General features: G+C 38.1%; 1 protein-coding gene and 1 long non-coding RNA gene across 3 annotated transcripts in view; one reads left to right on the top strand and one right to left on the bottom strand.

Annotated features, from left to right (window-relative positions):
• The first annotated feature begins 374 nt into the window (after positions 1–374).
• Positions 375–22,461, top strand: part of LOC119647889 (GTPase-activating protein) — a 39,239-nt gene continuing 17,152 nt past the window's right edge. For both annotated transcript variants that reach the window (XM_038049190.1, XM_038049189.1), the window contains exons 1-2: positions 375–1,082; positions 20,542–22,154. In XM_038049190.1, coding sequence (XP_037905118.1) covers positions 899–1,082; positions 20,542–22,154 — 1,797 coding nt within the window. In that variant the 5' untranslated portion in view covers positions 375–898. The remainder of the gene's footprint in view (positions 1,083–20,541; positions 22,155–22,461) is intronic.
• Positions 13,140–13,749, bottom strand: LOC119647890. The gene is made up of 3 exons (XR_005248961.1): positions 13,630–13,749; positions 13,376–13,422; positions 13,140–13,306 (listed from the first exon to the last, which is right to left on the bottom strand). It is a non-coding gene; the product is annotated as an uncharacterized LOC119647890 (long non-coding RNA).

The raw sequence follows: 22,461 nt of genomic DNA, 5'->3' as shown, positions 1-22,461 counted from the left end.
ACTACAATTATGCCGGCGCTGATGCCAGTTCTAATATCGTTCCAACCGTATACCAATCAAAAAAGTAAGTAGACACGCAGCTGTACAAACATATCGATTTTGGAGGGTCTCCGTTCTTGGTAGAGCTCATGGCCTCGTGGACGGTCACCCTGGCTGCTCACAGCTGAGCTATTTACCGCAACCAAGCCCCATACTACCATCCCGCCCCGGTCCTAAAGTCTCGCGGCCATTCATGCAAACTCGTCGAGCAGCGCCCGAGGTCGGCTTCGTCGCCGCGGTCGTCGTGCCGCGCCCCCTATCAGACCTCTTGCCTTCGTGTCGCTGATTCGAGCCCACCTGGTCTCACGTTCTGGTCGCCTCAGTTGCAAAAGCGCTTTCGCCCCGTTCACATTTTGGTATTCCGTTCGCGTGACACGACCGTCGTAAGAGTGGATCGTTGCACTTCTCGGTCCGTGTTCCGTGACGTTGCGATTCAGTGTTTCTATTTTGAAGTGCGTAATGCGACGTGCCCCCGGATCCGGGTGAAATTGCGAGTGTTCAGTGCCTCCCCAGTTCCCACGGCGGGTTCTCACGTGAATTTCCGCGGCCTGCGTACGCACCACTTCCGCTCGACTTCCCCAGAAACGTTTTTCCAGTTCATTCAAAACCTCAGCAGGCGGAAGCACTCTGTCGATCCTTGTTTACGCAGACCCCGCCCGAGACAGAAGATCGGACCCGCGCGAGTACAAGCAGTGCAGACGTAGCGCGTGAACGTAAAGTGCGTGAGTCGCATGAATGTGTTCCGCGGTCGTGTGTGAAGGCATCCCGTGGAAAACGCAAAATGCATTCCTTCAGGAGCAGTGAGTGTGTGCGTAGCAAGTACACGGCGTAGGGACCGTGACAACTGAGAATTTCATGAATGAAAGAACAGAGAACGGTAGCAGCCAGCAATTGCACTCTCCTTCACTCACCGCGTCTTCCGATGCAGCTTCGACAGAGTCAACCAGAGGAATCGGAGCGAGACAGAATGGTCAGTTATGGATCCAATATGGCTGCCGATGCACGCAAAGTTCGCGTTGAACAGCTATTAAAAGTAAAAATTGGTACGTAAGAGCGTTAGGAACGGCGTGGAAAGTGCACCAAGTGTAGTGTGGGACTCACGCGACGTCCAGGTGTGGAGTAGTGCAGGTTCAGTGCTTCCCGGGGCCCACAAAACAGTCCCCAAAGTCGTTGGCTTCGCGTTCGCAGTATAACAGGTGGCATGTATTTTCATGTTTTTGGCCGCATATCGCCTCAAATCGTGCGTGGGGCAACGAAAACGACCCCGTGGGGAAGTAAATTACATCCGGGGCGCCATCCCTGCGTGAAATTCGCCCGGAAATAGGTTTCAGGAACCAGTTTTGCAGTTGACATTTGACATAACCTCAAAGGGAAAATAATGTTTTTGTGTGTAGAAGAATTTGTTATGAATGAAAATGAGTCGTCCGCTCTCGTTGGCCGGTCGTGTTTTCTGGCGTGGGTGAGTGAGCGAGTGTGCGGTAGAGCATGCTTGCAGTGCGTGTGGCTTGAGGGTGTGTGTCGGGTCCCATGCCGAGCTATAGAGCAGGAGCTCCTTGCGACGTACGCCATCCGGCTGGGGCGCGTGCGAGTGAATGGGACGAAGCAATGAACGAGTAGCCTGCGGCATGAATGAAATGGAGACGCTGCTTCTCTTTCCCGTGCATATGGCATTCTCGTGTGTGTTTTTTTATGAATGAGTCATGTTACGTCAGAGAGCGCAGCGAGCATTGCTACTGTTTGCCATGAAATGAAAATAAAATGGGTTGTAAATGAAATGGAATTGAATCAATCGGGAATTTCGCCACTTTACTACTTTGTTTTCGATTTTATTGTTTTCGCCGGGAGAGTGGAATGGCGAGTCTGTTACTTGTCGAGCGGTCTGTACAGTTCAAGCGCCTCCGCTTCCGGCAGCAGCGGGAAACGTTCCAGCCCGGGAGGGCTTTTTACTTTCCCGGAACAATTTATTTGCAACTGGAAAAACATTTGCCCGCATTGAGTCACTTTACCCCGAAATGATCGAGCGGAAGATGTTCTCTAAGAGGCGGCATTTGTAACTTCGCATTTTCTTCTTTTCGCTGCCTCCAGGTGGAAGCTGTGAATTGGCTCCGTTCTCTTCAGCGGGGGTCTCGGTGGATCAACACTTGAAAGCCTCCCGCAAGACACTTCTTTATTATCAGCTATACAGATTTCAACTTAGTATCAAGGTTGAAACCCTTCAATGGTTTTATCGGATCATTTCACTGTTGTGCTGAAGGTTGCAGGTCGATTGACAAGATATTACCTTTAGCAATCAATACATTAGGAGCTGTATTGATTCGCATACAGGGCAATCCTCTGGTAGCCCTTGCTGGCATCTTATGAGCGATCCTGCTATAACCTAGTCCATGAATACGCATTTCAATAGTGCTTCGTTATTCCCATTCCCAACGATTGAAACGACAAACTGCCTTGGCTGCTCATATCATTGAAAAATATGTTATCTGCTTAGTTTTACTTGTAAAATGCTGTTACGCGTCTTAGTTTCATATTACAATAGCGTTCTAATTAGATTTCTCCATCTGATCATCTGCACCGGGCAGCAGACTTGATCGACCAATAGAGTCCCTCATATCGTGACAATAGCTCAAATATGTTAACTTACCTCCTGAGGGCCCGGTTCAGATAAAAAACAAAACCATTTGTTTTGTCGTGACGTATTAATTACTCCGGCTTGATTGATTTTAATCAAAGATTTATATTAGGTGATTTTTTTTAATAAAAATTGCGATTTACATCAAATCAAATTTGTTCATACTTAAACTCATAATAATTAATTCAGTTACGTAAAAACTTATTCAACTGAACAACTTTGATTATAATATTACAGTAAAACCCCTTTAAATTTAATTCTCATTTGCCAGAAAAAAATAGTTCGAGTTAGAGAGATTTCAACTTAAGGAATGGCATGTACGTGCTTCATATATGCGCGTTATTATATTCCATCGAGGACCTGCCTGATGCATGGACAAAGTTGCTATTTTCTCTCTCGGAATGGAATTTGGCGATCGTCTTTTAAAATTCGATATTCATTGAGAGTATCAGCTATCAAGGCATCGTCGTCAAATTTCCTTTGCTTTATTATCTTTGTTTTCTGTCATACGTTGAAAAAAAGCAGTACCAAATAGTCGTCGTCATCTCAATCAAATTCCTTGAAACCCTTGAAATAATTTGTAGTTATGGTAGACGTGACACATTGTGACCTTAAGTGCGGACCGAGATCTTGATTTTCCGAAAGTCATAGAATTTCCTTTAAACCACGTTTCTGGTAATGCAATTTGGAATTCTGACTGATTCCCATGCCTATTGGTCGTTGTGTTCATCGTATTCCGAGTCCAGAATTCGATTTTAATGGATTTCAGATTGGATATCTTTAGGATATGCAGGGCAATCGTCAGTGGAAAACAAGGCTTTATAGTAACCTGCAGAGCACTTTTTATTCTCACTAACTAACGTGTAAGAATGTGACCTGTCACCCATGACTGCCTGTTTGCCATCCAAAACATGGAGACTCTCTACTTCTCCCTATCATTGAACTTGTTTAACCTAGCCATGTTGGCTCCCGTCAGCAAAGTTACCTTTTCTTTGCTATGCCCTCTGTTAAAACATTTATCCCTTTTAACACTAAAGTACCGTTTAGTAAACACTCGCAAAAAAGACTTCGTTTATATTTTCAGCAGTCGAATTATAACAATAATCGTTAGCGCAACAATCCATATTGGATCAGGGCCTTGAAGGGTGTCAGAGCACTTTATTTAAGATCGTAACGGTACACTACGGTACACTGTAGGAGGTAATGTGGTCAGCATTATTACTCTGATTTTACTCAGGTACTCATTCACAGCTGAATCGACTGGTATCCGACATCCAGTCACAATAACTAATCTCTCTGCCACCAGCTAGCCATCCGGACACGAATTTTAGGACAATATTAAAGGAAATCCTTTAAGCCAGTCACCTAATGCTTCTGGTTTGCTACACTTACACTTATTTTTTTTCATAGATTCCATGTATATTTTTGAATCACTGAAGCTAGCCATCGTGCGCTCTGAAAGCAGGACAATTCAAGCTTTCTGCGAGTTCTGGTGCCTTTTCCTTCAATGTTAGTCCGCCTACAGGGAGAATGCTTTTTCTCCCTAAACTGAGCAATTCGAAAACAGTTTGAAAATTTACCGTTACTTTGTTTTTGCCAACTTCTTTTCAATTTATTTCAAAAGCGAGCATATTTTTCGTTGCACTAGAATAGCACATTTAAGGAAGTCATCCCATGTGAAGGTCGTTTTTCTTTGGCTTTTTAGAGTTTTTTGTGAAAAACTGGATAAAGATACAAATACGAATTTTTCACCATATCCATATATTTTAAATCTAGCGTGTGACTTGTTACATATTTAACAATATAATTTCCGAACAACTCCGAATATCAAAAAATCACTTTGTCCATATATTCTACAATATATCTAGATACAATTGATGCCAAAAAAATTCGATTCCGCGGATCCGACACACGGGATGACCCCCTTAAGTTGCATGTGATCAAAATATGATAGTTTCTAGTTGTTTTCAGTATTTCATTCCGTTTTGTTGATTTATATATATAATAGATAATAATAAGTCCCAGTAAAGCCTCTACCAACAAAAATACATGTGAAAATAAAAGGCTGCAGATTTTGTGAGTTTCCGTGCTGAAATATTGCAATATTGGAATTGGCAGAAGCAGAAAAGTTGCTTATAATTTCATCAAAAATAATGCAACTTATGGAGAAAATATGAGAACTCGAGTGAGCTGTGTCCCCTCTAACGCAGATAAGCGGTCTATTTTGTGCGAAACTTCGAATTCATATAATCCTACTGAGAAGATTCGATCAAAAATTGAGACACTAACAAGACAGCTTTCTAAATTAGGAAAAAACCATCGCTTAACCCTGCTTGGAAACAAGCTCGGTTGGCTTTCTGCCGTGCAACACCGGGTTGTTTCTTCTGTGGAGAAAAACATTTATTTGGTCGGACCTGATTGTAGTTATTATGTTTATGATTTGAGCACGGGTACTCACCAGTTGAATCTTTTGAACAGTCAAGTCGGCGGCATAATAGTTTGGGGAGCCATATCCTACCATGGCACTTGCGAATTTCAATTCTTGAAGTCAACTATGCATGCTAAATTGTATCGAGATGTATTGGAAAAGGCCTTGTCATCATTGCAAATTTTCTTTGGGCCATTACTGTAGAGTTTTTAACACGACAATCCTTTGTTATTCTTTTGAACTGGTCACCATCCTAGCGGGACCTAAACATAGTGGAAAATGTCAGGCGATGACCCCTTTACGGTTTCTTACCAGGGCAGAGGCAAATCGTCAGACGCTGCCTCACCTCTGCCCTGGGAGCAGCGTTACCGAAGCAGCTCGCAGATGGTAAATGCTCCTTTATACTATTCGCAGAACATGACATGCCTACGAATTATATTGAGCGCTAATCCGCCGGTCTGGCATTAAGTTGATGCGGACTTAGGACCCCACAATTCTCAAAAAAATAATGGGAAATGTTTGGGAATGATTGGCTAGAAAATTTTATAAATGTGGGAAACGTCTGCCAATAGTAACTAAACTAATTAAAGTCATTCAGCGATCATGGGCTACCATTTGCCTTGATTATATCGGGAGTTTGTATGACACAGCTTAATAGGATCTGCGAAGTTATTTTTAAAAGGGAAGCTCAACTCATTCAAATTGCTGATTTCAATTTAAATTCTTTCAAAATTTCATTTTAAATAATAATAAACTTTTTCCAATGCATTATAAATTAACAAACACAAGTTAAGAAAAAGTGAAACAGAATTCATGTACTATTTTTTTACTGTTTTACTAAGATTTTTATTAGAAAATTACTGTGGTGAATCAAGTTCCTTTTATTTCAAATTAGAGATTTCTAAGCACATTTCGAATAAAAAATGCAAAATATTTATTGCCTTCATTTTTTATAAAGATTTTAAGAAAAAAATGTGTAGAGGGTGTGCTTTAAGTGAAACGCAATGTATGAACATTTTTTTTTTGTCACTTTTAGTTCCTATAAGCCCTTTTTTGGAGGTCGTTTAGCAAATTGTACGTTTTAAATGCTACATTTCGCTGACTCCCTGTAACAAATATATTAAGCACCCAAAAAGGATTCTATTCATGAGACTTGAAGATAGACAATGAACCCCTGAAATAATAATAATCGCGTTGGCGCATATTGAATCAGGGCCTTGAAGACTGTTAGAGAACTTAATTGAAAATCGTAACGATACACTACAGTACACAGTAGAAGGCAATATGGTCAGCATTGCGTTCGTCCGAGATTGTTACCCTGATTTGACTCAGGTACTTGTTCGCAACTGAGTCGGCTGGTTCCGACATCCAGTCACGATAACAAATCCCTCTGCCACCAGTGAGATTTGAACCGCGACCTTCCGCTAAGACAACCCAGCGCTATAACCATTTGAATCATTGACAAAAAATACTCTATATCGAAAATTGAGCGATAAGAGAGTTGTTTACATCTTATGACAATTTCTAAAGTGGACAGAGTTTACACCTTCACTATGAAAATTTGACTCAGATATTGTTCGGAAAAAATAATATTGACCAACAAATTTTACAAAAATTAATACATAAAGGCTGGCCATAATTATATATTCGGTCGACTTTAGACTGGTCTCCTTGCACTTGGTAACTCGAAAAATGCTAGCGGTGATTCCTCAATATTCCTGAATTATTTAAAGGAATCAGTGGATCCCAAGTTTAAATTACCATTGTTTTAAGCTGCTCTATATTTTCGTAGTGAGTTACATCTTCATAAATTTTACGACGATGATTATTCATTCATGTTCAATGGTATTTAAATCCAATGATCTAGTCTTAGCCTAACTGTTGAACTTTTTAGTTTTTAGCCCGACCCCAGGAAGCAAGTTGCTACTTCGACACACTAAAGTCTCAATATTCATAAATTTAAATAACGATATTGTCGACAGCCAGACAATCTGCCTTGCTCACCACGTTCAGATCCCTTTGAAAATAGCTCGGGACTCGTAAACCGTACAATCTACGATGATGCAAATTAGTACGAAAATTTCACGCAGCTTAGACAGTAGCATTTCGATTTATAACTAATTTGAAATTACAATCCTCCAATTTAAAGATGGACACAGTATTTATCTCATTATCAATTACAATTATGGAGCTAAACATTACTAATATTGAAATCTGCTGCTAAATTGTTATCTTTTTTGTAAAATCGAGTTGTTTTGACTGAACATATGAATGGCATTGGTATAACCCATTTTTTTCTTAAATTTGATATCTGCTTCTCGATTGTTGTTTACTAAATTATTATTATGTAATCTCAGAAAGCATGAATTGGGGTCCCTTTTTAAGGTTTTGTGTCCCTGTGACTCCCTTTACATATAGCTAGTGGGGTCATTTTCTGTTGTGTGTTGTTTTCTGTTTGCGAAAGGGGTTATGAAGTTTTTTCACAGAATATGTTCATGTGGGGTATCAAACGAAAATGATTATTACTATCCGAAACTGGTATTATTTCTGATACTGGGTGAAGCATAGGGAAGTGAGGGCTCCAAATATATACCCCGAAAAGTATAACAAATCTCGTTCGCAGAACTTATCCAACCGAAAAATTAGAAAAAAATTCACAATGATGAATCAATACGAACTTCAAAATACATCCCATACCGAAATCTGCTCAAATAAAGTTATTACATAACCGCAATATTACCATATTTTAGAAATTTACCCGCAAGCCCCCCTTAAGTTCATTCTGTGCAATTGCACTAGTCTGCTTAACGATTTGCGAGTGTAATTCCCATTTATTTGAAAAGAAAAACACGATGAGACCAAAGCACGGAGTAATCACAAATTTCAAATGACGTCGTTACGAATTGAAACTTTTATTTAAACAATCGAAAATAATTTAAGAAAGGAAAGAATAATGGAAACACTTTTTGAACCACGCGAGCGATCCGTCGTCGTTTAAGGCTGGAGGCAGAAGAGAACGAAGCGTCTCCATGTGGTTCTTTCTGCCCCCAATTCATGGCATACTTTCCTCGCTATTCCTCCACTCCCGTGGCGAGCTCTACAAAGTGGAAAGTTCCGCGCTATCGAAATAAATTTCGAATGCTGCGAATCCTGCCGCACCGCAATTCTAACAGTGCAAAATTTGATGCCATTATAAGTAATAATGAACACAATTTTGGAAAGTTTGAAGGAAATTCAATCATTATTGAAGGTCAAAACCTTTATACTCGAAGCTCGAGGTATTCCGACTTGTTTTGATTAATGCCTGGGCTAGAGCTTTATGTAAAGTCACTGTTTGCTTTACTGAAACATTCCTTACAAAACATTTTGGAGTTCACAAAAAAATTAATTACTTTACCCATTTTCGGATCCCAGCAATGAACTCAGTATTTTTATTTAATCCTTCTTTCTAACTTTTAAGTTGTTATATATTATATAATTGGGACATTCCATTATTTGATAATTTTTGCAAACGCAATTCAAATATGCCCAAATAAACAAACTCTAGAATGATAAATGGTTGATTGTGCGTTTGGGGTTAGCTTTAAGTAAATACGGTGAGCGGCGATATTGAAAAAGTGGCAGATGTTTCCAATTTACTAGAAGAGCTAAACTAGACTAGTAAATATATGTATATTCTGAAAAGTAACATATTTGGTTTCGACTACAGCTCAACTATGATTCCCGAATGAACTCGTTCCATTTGGCCTACTTGTAACTATTATGATGCGAAAAATAGCTCAATTATGATGAGAGAAAGATAAAAGTTAGAATTGCGGAAATTGATATTATAATAATTAAATAAGAATGCATTCCCCAACACCGTGAACTCTAGAATATCAAGCGGCAGTAGTTTGTGTCTTTTATTTAGGGGTTATAAGGTGTCGCAAATTCTGGATCAATAATTAGTATCAGTATGTGTTATTCGTTCGATATAAACCCTACCTTCATTCACTTTTTGAGACATAATAAATTAGTAAGAGTCACAGGATGAGCACATAGAAATAAATATCAATAACCACACATAAGATTCGAGCCCCAAGCACAAGAGTTTAACACTAAACCACCCCAGCCAGTTTTCAACATAACTCATCACCTCAAATTTAAACTATTATGTCATTTCGATGGCCGTCTATTTTGATACAACTTTTAAATAATGTCATTAGTATTGTCAAAAATCAGTTCATATTTATGGTGTAAATCTAAATATTAGATTGGAGTAACCTACTATGGTCACGGCCTTTTAAAAGTTCGTGGAACTATTAAAGGAATGCCGCTGCTGGTTGAGCGTTGCCTTGGCTTCCAATCCAGATTCGTTATGGCCATATAAATATTCAAGGAATTGTTTTTTTAGTTTTGTAAATTATGATGAACCTTTTCTGTTTCTGTGTCTTCTGCTTTGAATAATTGCACTGTGAACTGATAGATCCAGACTAACTACTGGTGTCTGTCTCTACGTTCCCCTTTTTAGAGAACAAATTCAAAAAAGTATATCAAATATAAGTTATAGGCATAACAATATCATATAAAAAAATTACTTTACAGTGTATTTTAGTCTTTTCTGGCTGTTTTATCTTGAATGATCAGCTCCTTACACAGGTTCCGTTAAAGCAGCTTACAATATATACTGATTGCCTTGCCTGCCTGTGAAATTTTCAAGGTTGACAATATGCGGTTAAAAAAACGTATATCAGTCATGCCTGGCAATTTTAAAGTGCTGCTCCCAAAAATTCACTTTCAATATGCAATTATACAGATGTGTCTCGATATATCATTATAATCAGGAAGAGGAATTTCCTTAAAGATTCGTATGTATGCAAACGAGCAACATTTGCCATTCAATATAAATACTTTACGCATTCACTCTTACCAGACAGTGCAAACCATCTCGACCTCTGATAAAACTTTGTTTACATTTGAATATATAAAGGAAGCAATTAATATAATAAATTATTATTTATCAGTTTCGAAGTGCAAAGAATGAAGCAATAAGAAATTATCAACTTTTATCTTCCTTACAAGAAGAAAACATTTCAATGTCAGTGAAACATTGCTCCCACCTCAAGGGTTATTATAACAAGGAAATTACTCTTTTCCTTGTTATAATAAACTGGCATTTTATCAAACGATTTTGCAATTAGATAAACATACTCAAATATGATTAAATTTTATAAGTTCTGGATTATCGTGCTAAGTCCAAACGGATATACCAAAATAAAGTAACTGAAAACACAAATTTATTTGTGGATAGAATACTGGATACTTGATAGAATATATATTTTTTACTTTCGATTTGTTTTGACCTTTTAATCTTCTTGATGTAAAAATGTTCATATAAAATATTGCGCGCACGGTTAGTAGATATTCCAGTTGTCTCAGCCAATCTGCGATTCTTTACACGATTTTATAATTTTTTCCAATTTGAAGTGATGATAGACATTTCAAATAGAAATTTTTGATGATAGTACTTTTCTCTATTCTCTCCATTTTCACGTACACAACCAAGGCACCATTTCTTAATCAGGCCAGAAATGTTTCACTCCGCCCTCGTGTATGCACCTTCATATTCTTATTTCATAATTTTTGGTATTGAGAGGCCAGTTTGGAAAAGTTTTAATTAAGAAATATAAAAATTTATTTTTTTGTGCATATGAGGGGATGTGTGTATCAACATCGTCAAAAATCGCCGCAGTTGTTACATGTGAATTGTTTCACAACAATAGATTTTTCCTTTTCTAATGACATTATCAACGGCGCACCAACCGGAGTCCGGTCTAGGCCTGCCTTAATAAGGAACTGCAGACATGCCAACTTTGCCCGGAAATCCACCAATTCGATATCCCTAAAGGCTGTGTGGCGTCCTGGGCTACGCCATCGGTCCATCTCAGGCAGAGTTTGTGTCGTCTTCTTTTTCTACCATAGATATTGCCCTTATAGGCTTTTCAGGTTGAATCATTCCTATCCATACGGATTAAGTGACCCCACAGGAGCTCCTCTTGCTCACATGGCATGGCACGGAATGATGCTGTTTATTTAAATATGGTAGCTATCAATACACTGCGCACAATATGAAAATACAGCTCAAAATATTTCGCTACCTTTTCATAAAATATGAGGATTTTCTAAATAGAACAAGAGGGCCCTTATAATCCAGAGAAATCATAGACATTCCATGAACTCAGACTTTTAATAGCCTCAGAACGTGAGTTAACCTGAACCACGGCTGTGAGAGAGTTTGCCGCATAGCTCTCAACTCCTGCGAGGAAACTAGGTCTTTGACTGCCCTGGGGAGGCTTTGCATGAACCTATCTAAATAGGCGAATTTCTACCGACGGAACAACAAAATCTGCTGTGTTATTTAGATAATCACGATTGCGAACTTTGTGAACTATTAACACATCTAGTGTGTATCACGCACACATTGCCTGAGTAAATGTCTGTCTGTGGTGCTATTATGCAATGTATGCATGCATTTGATCAGTTTTGTCGTCACTCATCCTTTCTCCTCCACATCCGTTTGCTGAAAAGAGATTTTGGGCTTGAAACCTACTCAGTTCGGATGATTGTTTGATACCTCTGTGGTCATAAGAATGATTTGATAAATTTGGAAGAAATGATTTCAAACTGGAAATGTGCAAACAATTTTTTCAGATAAGGCAATGATTCATGTCATGTAATACACAGAATAATGCTAAGTGACTTTTTGAACAAATACTGCTTCCAGCAGTTTTGTATGCGTCGAGTTACCTGATTTTGCTCACGGTTGATGACGTATATGTGCCAAATTTGTAGGTTCTGTTATGAGAATTTTTTAAAACGCTCATCTTCCATTTACCTTCTTTGAATTTAAGACTGAAATATGCTAACAGTTTTTTTTCTAATTTAAATCATCTCGCAAGATGTTAATAAGAGTTGAATTCAAATTCTTATACCCATTGATGTAAAGCCTCATGTGAGGAAATAAAGAAGTTCATTGAAATAATAAAAACTTGTTGTTTCTTTTTCGTTGGTGTGGATATTTATTCTTGCAAATACCAATATTTCGGGAACCACTTGTTCCCTTCATCAGTGCTAACATGTTAGCACTGATGAAGATGCAAGAATAAATATCCACACCAACGAAAAAGAAACAACAAGTTTTTATTATTTCAATTAATTAATCGTTGGAGACACCGCATAATTTCACTCAGATAAAGAAGTTCCTCCCGAAATATCGGTATTTACTAAATGAATACCACACCATCGTAGCAGAGCGCCTTCATTATTATATTTATAATCGAATATACACATGCTATTTCGAGAAAAGGCTGAACTGCTACAATTCTGTGCAACGAATATGTAGAGTAAATTGACGCAAACGATTAAAAATTAGTCTAATTTTAAAAATGAGCGATATTCATAAAATATCAATACGCTAATTGCCTCTCTTATAAAAGTATTCCTGCTAACGAATTCCCAGCAGATTGTATTATTGTGTTTGCCAATAAATGATCAAAGGACACATTGGCACATTGGCTGTAATTTTGGTCAGTTTACTAAGGGGGAGAAAATAAGTTTTTGAGTGCTACAAATGCTTCAAAGAAGGCTGAAAAGGCACTGATGCCTCTCTAGATGGCTTAGAGACCCAAGAGCACTTGGCGTAGAACAGTAAAGGACGAGTGCGAGCATCTCGGGAAGTCGTGGGAGAGCTGAAGCGCATTTCAAGTAACTACTAGGGATTGCGCATAGGTGTGGTTGACGCGCTATACCCCACCAAGGGGTACATATACTAGTTAGGCCCTTTCATTAAATACTCCACACATGGTCATTCTATGAGAAAAAAACCGTACATTTTGCTTCTACTTACAATTAAATTTTTTCCACTAATTCCCATTTTCTTGGAACCAATTAATGTCATAAGTCGAGATATTACTGCAATTGTTTATTGTAACAAACTTTGAAGGTACAACATCCGAGTATGCCTGGAATTTTCGATAAATAAAAAGTTGATGACTCATTAAAATATTTTTTCTCTGTCGTTATCAAATTCACTTCAACTTACTCTCCCCTAAACTGGCAGTCTGGCACGCTTAAGATTTTATTAATTTTTCAAAGAAGATCGTCCTCTAAACTCGTGAAATGACAACATAATTTAAACCTGTTCGTATATTTGCGCTTGAGGAACTGTATTTCTGGAATTGATGTAAAGGAAGTGGAATTATACTTGTATATTTTCTAGGAATAAGCTCTGCCACAATTACTTCTCAAAAATTGATCTCGTAGTCCACGCGAAGTTGTCATCTTCTCTCTATAGTGTAAAGGGCAAATAATTAAAGGATGATAGCGATTTATTAAATATTTAATTGTGAAGGCAAATATAGAGTAAAAATACTCGAAACAATAATTTAGTTTCTTAGTTAGGGTTCATTTTCGCTCGCAAATACAATACTTATATGATATATATATGGAGTTTCCTTACGATAATGAACCGAGTCTACTTGTCATGGCAACTTACTTTTCACCGACGCATTAGCTCATAAAATTCTAGAAATGTCTGTATGAACTGCCATAACCACTGACTCTAGTGACCCTGGAGACGTCCGCCTTCGTCCATATTTTGAGCGCAAATACCCTCCTTAGAACAACAGAATTCAATCGAATATCAATTACCCATTGTGAAACGTCTTCTGCTCAGAAACAATATACTCATGACATTACAATAGCTCGATTGAACTCAACCATTACGAATATTAATCATATTTTTTCACCGATGCTACAAAAATACGTCTATACGTGCAGGTAGTCACAAATTATTGGATACATTCATGTGCTCACCCGACAACGACCGGGAGCGGTGCAGAGATAAAATTTCAATGAATATCGTAAGTTTTTCGTATTGGCATGAATACAATCGTGAACAATGCGGTAGCAAGGCTTTTTGCATATGACACTCTTAACATAGAATACGAACTCTGAATACTTAATGTGCAAGAGTGGTTTTCAAATAGTTCAAATGAGAAATCGAGCTTGAACAATTGATTGTAATTTCAGGCAGATCGAAGTTCAGAATAATATTTTATTCAGCAAACTTGTCATCAACTGAATTATCTTAAAACAAATAAAGTTCTTTTGTATTTCTATTTTTTCAGTCGGGAGTAACAAGCGTAATAGCTCCGTTAACTGTTAACGTTGGTCGTTTTATGAATACATCTTCAAGAAAATTCAGAGATAATCTTTGAAATTTCCGTCATCCATCATTTCTTTAGAACACAGACAAAAATAGTTCAAAATGAGATTGGGGGAGTTTTCTAACTTTAAACATCAAATTCCAAATGACTGTCAAAAGCAGATTGTTCCAAGTTCTACGAAATGTGAAGTAATCACCCCGCAATAAATTAAGACATTTCATATCCCATGTTATATTTCAAGGAATATGGAGGGGGTTGTGATCGTATCCTGCCCTTATTACTCACGGACTTTACCAAGTAGTCATGAAAAAAACACCAACTTCCTTTCACTTGAAACTAACAAGAACAAATAACATCTGATCATTCACTTATGCATATATGAAGATTCTTTGCGAATATATATATTTCCGGTCCTCCTTTTCCTGCCCACATGCTCTCACACGTCAGCGGATCGAGCATTCGTATGTAAAACGCCATGTCATTGGAGTGACCACTTCCTGCCTCCATAAAATGTATATCTGGAAGATTTTCTAAGTGTTCAGCACGATTGCACGATATTACAATGAACGGTATACATACATACGAGCGGAGAGCTTAGAACGTGCATTATTTTCGTCAGGTGAAATTGTTTTGCTCGAGATTGAGTACTTGCGCTTGATATCTGTAGCTTGAAATTGCTCACGTAGGTTGTGAATCAGCAGACTGATCGACCAACCGGCAGCCATGACGTAGCATTTCTCCTTTGGCTTGAATTCAATTTGTAATTGAGAAGTGTTGTCAATTCGATTTCGAATGACAGAAGACTGATTTTGAATTTAAATAAGGAATTTGGTATATTCGTTCGAGTGCTTTTAACTTTAATAGAATTATGCATTACTTTAGATTAACTTTCCCCACTGCTGAACTGAATAAAAGTTAATTTATTTGAAACACTTCGGAATTATTATCTCATTCCTCTTGTTTTGGTCTCCATGCCCGTCAATCATTTTTTCTGCTTATAATCTTGTATTTAAATTTTCTTTCTTGAATAACACGTAACGTAACCTTCAACTGCTGCTCGATTCATACCTTGTCTTCAGTAAGCCACATGTTTAGCTAAACGCCACAATTCTAGGAATAAATATTCCATAAAATCTATTTTTAATCTAGAAGGACTAAGATTTGGGCTTCACACCTATTGCCTTAAGTGAGCATGTCCAATATGCAGTTGACTCAAATACTTTGACTGTTCTGCTTTCATGGTGGAAATGCAACTATTATGACTTGGCAGCAAAGTGAATTCAATCACTATGCAGACTATCTACTCCGTTTGGAATGAACGGAGGTTTGATTTGAACATTTCAATACATCTCAATATAATTTCTTCTTTTCCCTGAAAACTACACCAGTGGTATTTGTCTATGTAAACTATTCCTACCTATTATCTAAACAAGTCGCATTACCGGAAGCTCGTGCTTCGGGTAAAAAGCTTTTCTGTTCATCTTATGTAAGAAACTTCAACGTATATTTTTCTATCTGTATATAGCTACAAATCTAACATATTCCTCCATATTTTTCCGAACTACAAGAGGTACGTGCATATTACAGACATAGATATAATGCTCCCCCTAAACAAACAAACTGCCTATTTCCGAGTACTGTACATACTCATGCACGTATATAAGTTGATCGTACCCATATTTCCGATTTACTTCGTGCACAAAAGCATACGTATATACATATATAGCACGTATATTAAATACGGCTGGTTTAATGTACAAATATGTCTGTCTGAATTAGACACTACCCAAGTGGCAAAGTTTCACCTCCTATCACTTTTTTAATAATAGTTGGATTTTCCTCAAACTTGACCAAATTATGTATTATGTTATTCATTACATCCCTCACTCCCATATGTTTCACCCAATGTCAAATATGGAACCAGTTTCAAAAAGTATTAATTGAGCCCTTTCATTTAATGCCCCATACGGCTACATTTATGAAAAAAAATGTTGCACCCTCCATTCACATGTATGAGGAGCCCCAATTAAACTTAGCACAAAATGGCGCCACTTTCTGTATGTAAAGGGAACAACAGATCACACACTCTTACCAATTTTCGTGACAATCGGTCAAGCCGTTTCCGAATAAATCGGGTGTGACAGACAGGCAGACACCGAATCGATTCTAATAAGGTTTTGTTTCATGAAAAACCTTAAAAAGAATCTATTCACTAATTAGAAATATTAAATCAATAATTATAGTATATTATGAGACCCCGGAACGGCTGATGATTCATCATATTGTTGCCACATTTAAAATCAAAAATTAAATATCATTAATTTTAATTTTTGACTAAATGTGACAATAACATGAATCATGATGTTACTTCACTCCTTCACGACAAGGTTTCGATAAGAATGTGATATTTAAAGTACTTTGTTCCAGTTGGGAAACGAGATTATTTTATGCTTGCATTTGTCGTTGGTCTCTACGACAAGCGATGGAAAAACTATTAGAATATGGCCATCAAGTGCACCATTTTTTCATCGACTCAGAGCACCTATGATACCCTGGTCAGGGTAAAATTGTAAATGATCATGAGAAAATTCAAACCAATGCCAGATAAAAGCAGCAGGATCACCATAGGGCGAACGTTCTAACTGTTCAAGATAATGATCTTGCCAGTCCTCATGCGTTCCTTAGAGACTTAGGTTCTCAGCAAGAAAAATTGTGAATGTATGAATTGTAAGAAGTATTTTTGGCCTGTTATGGATGGACGATTCCTCAATCTATATCACGACGAAATTTATGAGCGATGTCATGACGGTCTGATTGTGGATAAAATCGGACTCAATAGATTGCGCTGGGTGGGTCATTTAATCCGGATGAGGATAATTCAGCCTGGAGAGTCTATAAGGCAAAATCTATGGTAGAAATTGAAAGCGCAGAACATTCTGCCTCAGATGGAACGTTAACGGGGACGCTAGGCAGCTTTTAGGGATATCGAATTTGTGGACCTCAGCGCAAAACCGGGATGTCTGGAGTTCCTTATTAAGGCAGGCCTAGACCGGATACCGGTTGTTACGCCGTTGGTGATGATGATGATCTCCATATACGGTAAAAATCTCTCCAGCCAATTACTAAAAATTGTAGTAATATACTATTATTAACTTTATTTGAACAGATGTCAGTATGTGGGGTATTTCGGATCCTAGGCACCATATAGTGGCAGCCCCTCGATTTTTTCAGATTTTTCGGATGGGTAGTTTCTGAGAATGGGTCTGTTAAAAAATGATCGCTTTCAACCCCGCACAAAACTAGGACCGGCTTCGGAAAGTACTAACCCGGACCGTTCATGTGATACCCCACATGGCTATATTTAATGAAAAAAAAATTACACCCCCCCTTTTGCATGTATGGGGACACAAAACTTTAAAAAGCTCTTAACATGGCAGGCGCTCTCTCACAATTTTTGGCAGACCTACCATAAGAGCAATTCCGATATTAGTTATATCAAGCTCAAACTCATCCCGGCATTTTTTGTAATTGTTGTTATGGCGACTGTTTTTTTAGAAAATGGCTTCAGTAATAGGATTATCTTTGAAAAAAAGACACATTTTGAACCCTGCAATGATAACCACACTGAATCGACCTTTTGGATCATTAGCAGTTGCTTGTCACACCAGAACAAATATGGACTCTGTCAGCTTGTTTTATCTCAAAGAGCGTCTATATAAGTAAAGTTTTATTTTTCGAGTTCAGCTAGAACTCGAAGGTTTCGCGTAGCACTGGATTAATTGTTCTGCCCATTTACGTTCACCTCCTTCACCCTTTCGTTATGAACGCGGAAGATAGTTTTAAGTGATTACTGCACAAAAACTTTATTTTCCAAATGATTACCATCCAGTCTTCTAAATACATTATAATTTACAACCGCAATGCAACTTAAAGCATATAAAAAGCATTATCGCGCTATTTCCCAATGGATGAATTGGAGAAGATTAAAAATTTCATAATTTCCATCTTCGCACCCTCAAACATAAAAGGAAATATTATTTCGGCAACCCTACCTACGTGTGTATATGATTTTACATAGCTTCTGATGTACATGCATAGAAGTGAGAAGACTTGAAAATTTGGGCCGGATGTCGAAAGCAGTTTTCCATGCAATTTTCCAGATGAAAAAAATTCTGCTTACTTTTGTGACTAAGCGGGCATCAACTTCTGCGTAAAATTAAGTAAGCCAGCGTTCTGTATGTGTAGATTAGATATTTGTTTTACTCACCCCATTTTGTTTATATTAACAGTTACCCTGAAATACGATGATGAGTTTTTATGCGAAAACTTCGAATGCTCTATCGCTATTTTCTTAGCATCTCTGTATTCATCCTAACGGCAAGAAATAATTAGAGCAACGGACTAGTTTCCCCTTGGAATTACTTGTAAATTTTCTGATTTGGTCAGATCATGGTTGTTTTCAATGAAGATTTAAGCAAATATTGCAAATTGTTGATTTGGGAAGTTTAGAAACATTGAACGGAAACTGTTACTTCTTTAAAACTTTTGCATGAATCGCAACGATTTCTCAACCAAAGGATGGAAAATTTCCTAGTATTGGAAAATAAAATCTAGACCTATTTAAGGAAAACTCATTTTGGAGTTGTTGATAACGACATTATTGTAACCACAACATACACAATTACAGTATGGTTAAAACCCTTGTCTAATTGTATAAACAGTAAGACTTTGTATTAGTATTAGAAATATTTCACCTTCACTATGTCTGAACACTAAAAAGTGCTCGTAATAAATGTCTATTTCTATATTTCCCACTTCCAATAATTTATTTCAAAATTCAAAACGGAATGCCAAAGTCTTCAAATGATATTTAACAGTAGAAAGACTTTTCTATATGCCTTCTTGAAAGATACATTTATTATCTATAGCAAGTTCAGTTTAACCAATGTCTAGTATCTCTCGGTAATGATTAAATAAATGAAATTATATTGCACAACTTGAATAAGCCATAAGCTTGTTACATATCAGATAACACCTGTAATAATTCAATAAAGTCACAATAACGATATCATAACTTCCGCTCGAAGGCAATCATTAAGTCACCGTTTGCTATGGATTAACCCGCTTTGGCTTCGAAATCACACTTGCAGTGATCGCTCCAATCACGAAAACATTTATGAGGGAAATTGCTGATTTTCTGAAGTCTTATTGCCCACCTTTATCAATTCCATTATCCAAACCCACTAATTTACCTCCGCTTGCTCAATGAAGATATTTTAAAATTGTGTGATAAATGTTCAGATAAAGAAGCCAGGCTTGCGTTACATCCGCTCATTGGTACCGCCGGCACCACCGCGATTCCTCATATGCTGCCAAGATAAAAGTCCCATTAAAAAATTCCAGGTGCTCGAGCTCTTGCCTCCATTCTGTCCTTGTACAAATTTTCGTTCATAATCTTCATTCATGGTTTCTTTATCGCGCCAGCAAATATCTACTTTTTGCCACTCGCCATTGCCGTCGTTGCTGGTATTGTCGTCGTTTTGCGTCATGATCTCATTCATGATTTTATCGTATTCAGCGCTATGAATTAGATACCGAGTGTGAACAGCAACTCGTCACATGTGCACGACCCACTCAAGGTGAGCTTATGTGGAAATATGAGCTCTATGAAAATCCAATGGAACGCTCCCTTCTTGTTCTCGCGTGTTTCGAAAGAAAAACAATGAATGGGAATGAAAATTAAAAATTCATGCAATTCCTTCCTTGAGTGTTCATGTTCCAATGGTGGTGATTCCGATTTCCAATTGAGCATGGAGCATCTTGTGTATGGGCTGCGTGGCTGAAGAGGCGGAATAATGAATCAATAGAGTGAAAGCAGCAGCGAAGCATGTTATCAATTGCGAACGGATGTGAAAATGTTACTGCTATTGAAAAACTGGAATATATACAAAAGTTTCGAGAAGCTGTATTTACTTCCCCGCAAAAATTACCCAAAGGCATATGTTTTTCTTTGTCCATTGATGCAGATGTACTTCTTCCGGGCATTTAAAATGGTTTACCCCAGTTGCCATTTTTGGTAGCTACTTCGTAGAAGCATTGAAGAACGAAGCAAAAGCAAATGGAAATTCTATAGATTTTTAGAAACATCGTCCAACCTGCACTACCGGAAACACCAAGCAAGAAATGAAATATTTGTTTTCTTAATAATGCTAACAGTTCGAATTATTTTTCGTTAACAGGTGAAGCGAAAAACCTAGCTGGACGTAACAGTAGCACAGGTGGCAACGCTGGAGTTCGGAATGTCTTCGTTACAATTGCATTGGACCAAGAGGAGATCTGTAGGACGCCCGCAATCGAACGAACATCAAATACATTCATTGGCGAGGAGTATACTTTTGATATTCCACGGAAATTTCGATATCTATCTGTCTACGTGTGGGACGGAGATCGCCATTTGAAACAAGACAAGCCAATCGGCAAGGTGGCAATCCGACGTGAAGAACTGCACACATACAACCACAAGGATCATTGGTTCTCACTGAGACCTGTCGATGCTGACTCGGAAGTGCAGGGAATAATTCACGTCCTCACCTCGTTTGAATGCCAGAAAAAGAACGATAACGATGAATGGCTGAGTTTCGATGAGAATCGAAGTAGCATAAGTAGTAGAGGTGATTTGTTAGGATCATGGCAGTCGCAGACGAAAAGGAGGACGCCTACACATGTGAAGATTAGGGTGCCGGAATGCTCTGATCTTGCGAAAAAGAATGGAACCTGTGATCCCTTTGTTACTATTGTGGCAGAATACACGAACAATAAAAAGATTACGAAACGAACAAAAGTCCGAAAGAAAACCGACAACCCAAAGTTTGACGAGAGTTTTTATTTCGACTTAGTTATAGACAATGAATGTAAGCAGGATTCAAATCACACCTACAGAATCCATCCTTGTGGCGGTGCCGATTTGAATCAGGTGGTGATAAGTATGTGGCATGACACATCCGTCATGGGTGAGAATGTGTTTTTGGGTGAAATAAAGTTACCGATGCGAGGTCAGCAACAGCAGAACGCTGTACAGCCGGACGCATGGTATTACCTACAACCGCGAACGAGTCACTCGAGGCCGAATCGGTCTTGCGCCACACCACCCGGCACCCGTCTAAGCTGTGATAATTCCATTGGATCTCTGCGTCTTAATCTATTTTATACTGCTGACCACGTCTTTCCTCTCGCCACCTATGATCGGCTAATGCACCTACTCATCGAAAGTATTTATCACAGGCCGACAATGTCTAGCAGCGTGTATATCCTAGGCGAAGTTGTTCAAAACAAAGCAGATGTTGCTCAGCCCCTTGTTCGACTGTTTACCTTTAAAAACCTCATTGGACCCATTATAAAAGTTCTTGCCGATCACGAAATATCACATTTAACCGATCCAACCACTATTTTTCGTGGTAACACTCTCGTCTCGAAAATGATGGACGAAGCGATGCGTTTATCGGGTCTTCATTATTTACATAATACGTTGCGTCCAGTTCTCGAGCTGATATTTTCTGAGCGGAAACCATGTGAAATTGATCCAACTCGTGTAACAGATAAGAGTGCCATTCGTACGAATCTATCAACTCTACAAGACTATGTGGAACGTGTGTTCAATGCAATCATAAAGAGTGCTGTACGTTGTCCAACTGTTCTATGCCAAATATTTCACGATCTCAGGGAATGTGCAGCGAAACATTTCCCAATGAATAAGGAGGTTCGATACTCGGTGGTGTCAGGTTTTATATTTTTGCGGTTCTTTGCACCAGCAATATTGGGACCGAAACTATTTGATCTCACAACTGAAAAGTTGGTAAGTTTTGTCTATTTTATTATTTTTAAATATTTTGTTAAGGTATTCAGAGACGATAGTAGATAACGTTTGACCTTCTATACTTTTGGAAAAAGATTACTTAATATGTTTCCTTAGTTCTGCGCCCCAGTAAAATCAAATTTCTGTACAATAAATTGTGAATCTTGAAATTTGTATAAGCGTTGGTGTCATAAGAATCGTATGAGTCAATGGGGCAAAATTCAAAACAAGTTACAACAGCGAGCAAGGCAATATTTCTCTACAACAGAAGATATTAATCAAATCGTTTGCAACATTTTGTGAGCCA

This window comes from Hermetia illucens, chromosome 2 (assembly GCF_905115235.1).
Source record: "Hermetia illucens chromosome 2, iHerIll2.2.curated.20191125, whole genome shotgun sequence".
Lineage (NCBI taxonomy): Eukaryota > Metazoa > Arthropoda > Insecta > Diptera > Stratiomyidae > Hermetia > Hermetia illucens.
The sequence above is the reverse complement of the archived record's forward strand: the minus strand, read 5'-3'. Positions and strand labels throughout refer to the sequence as shown.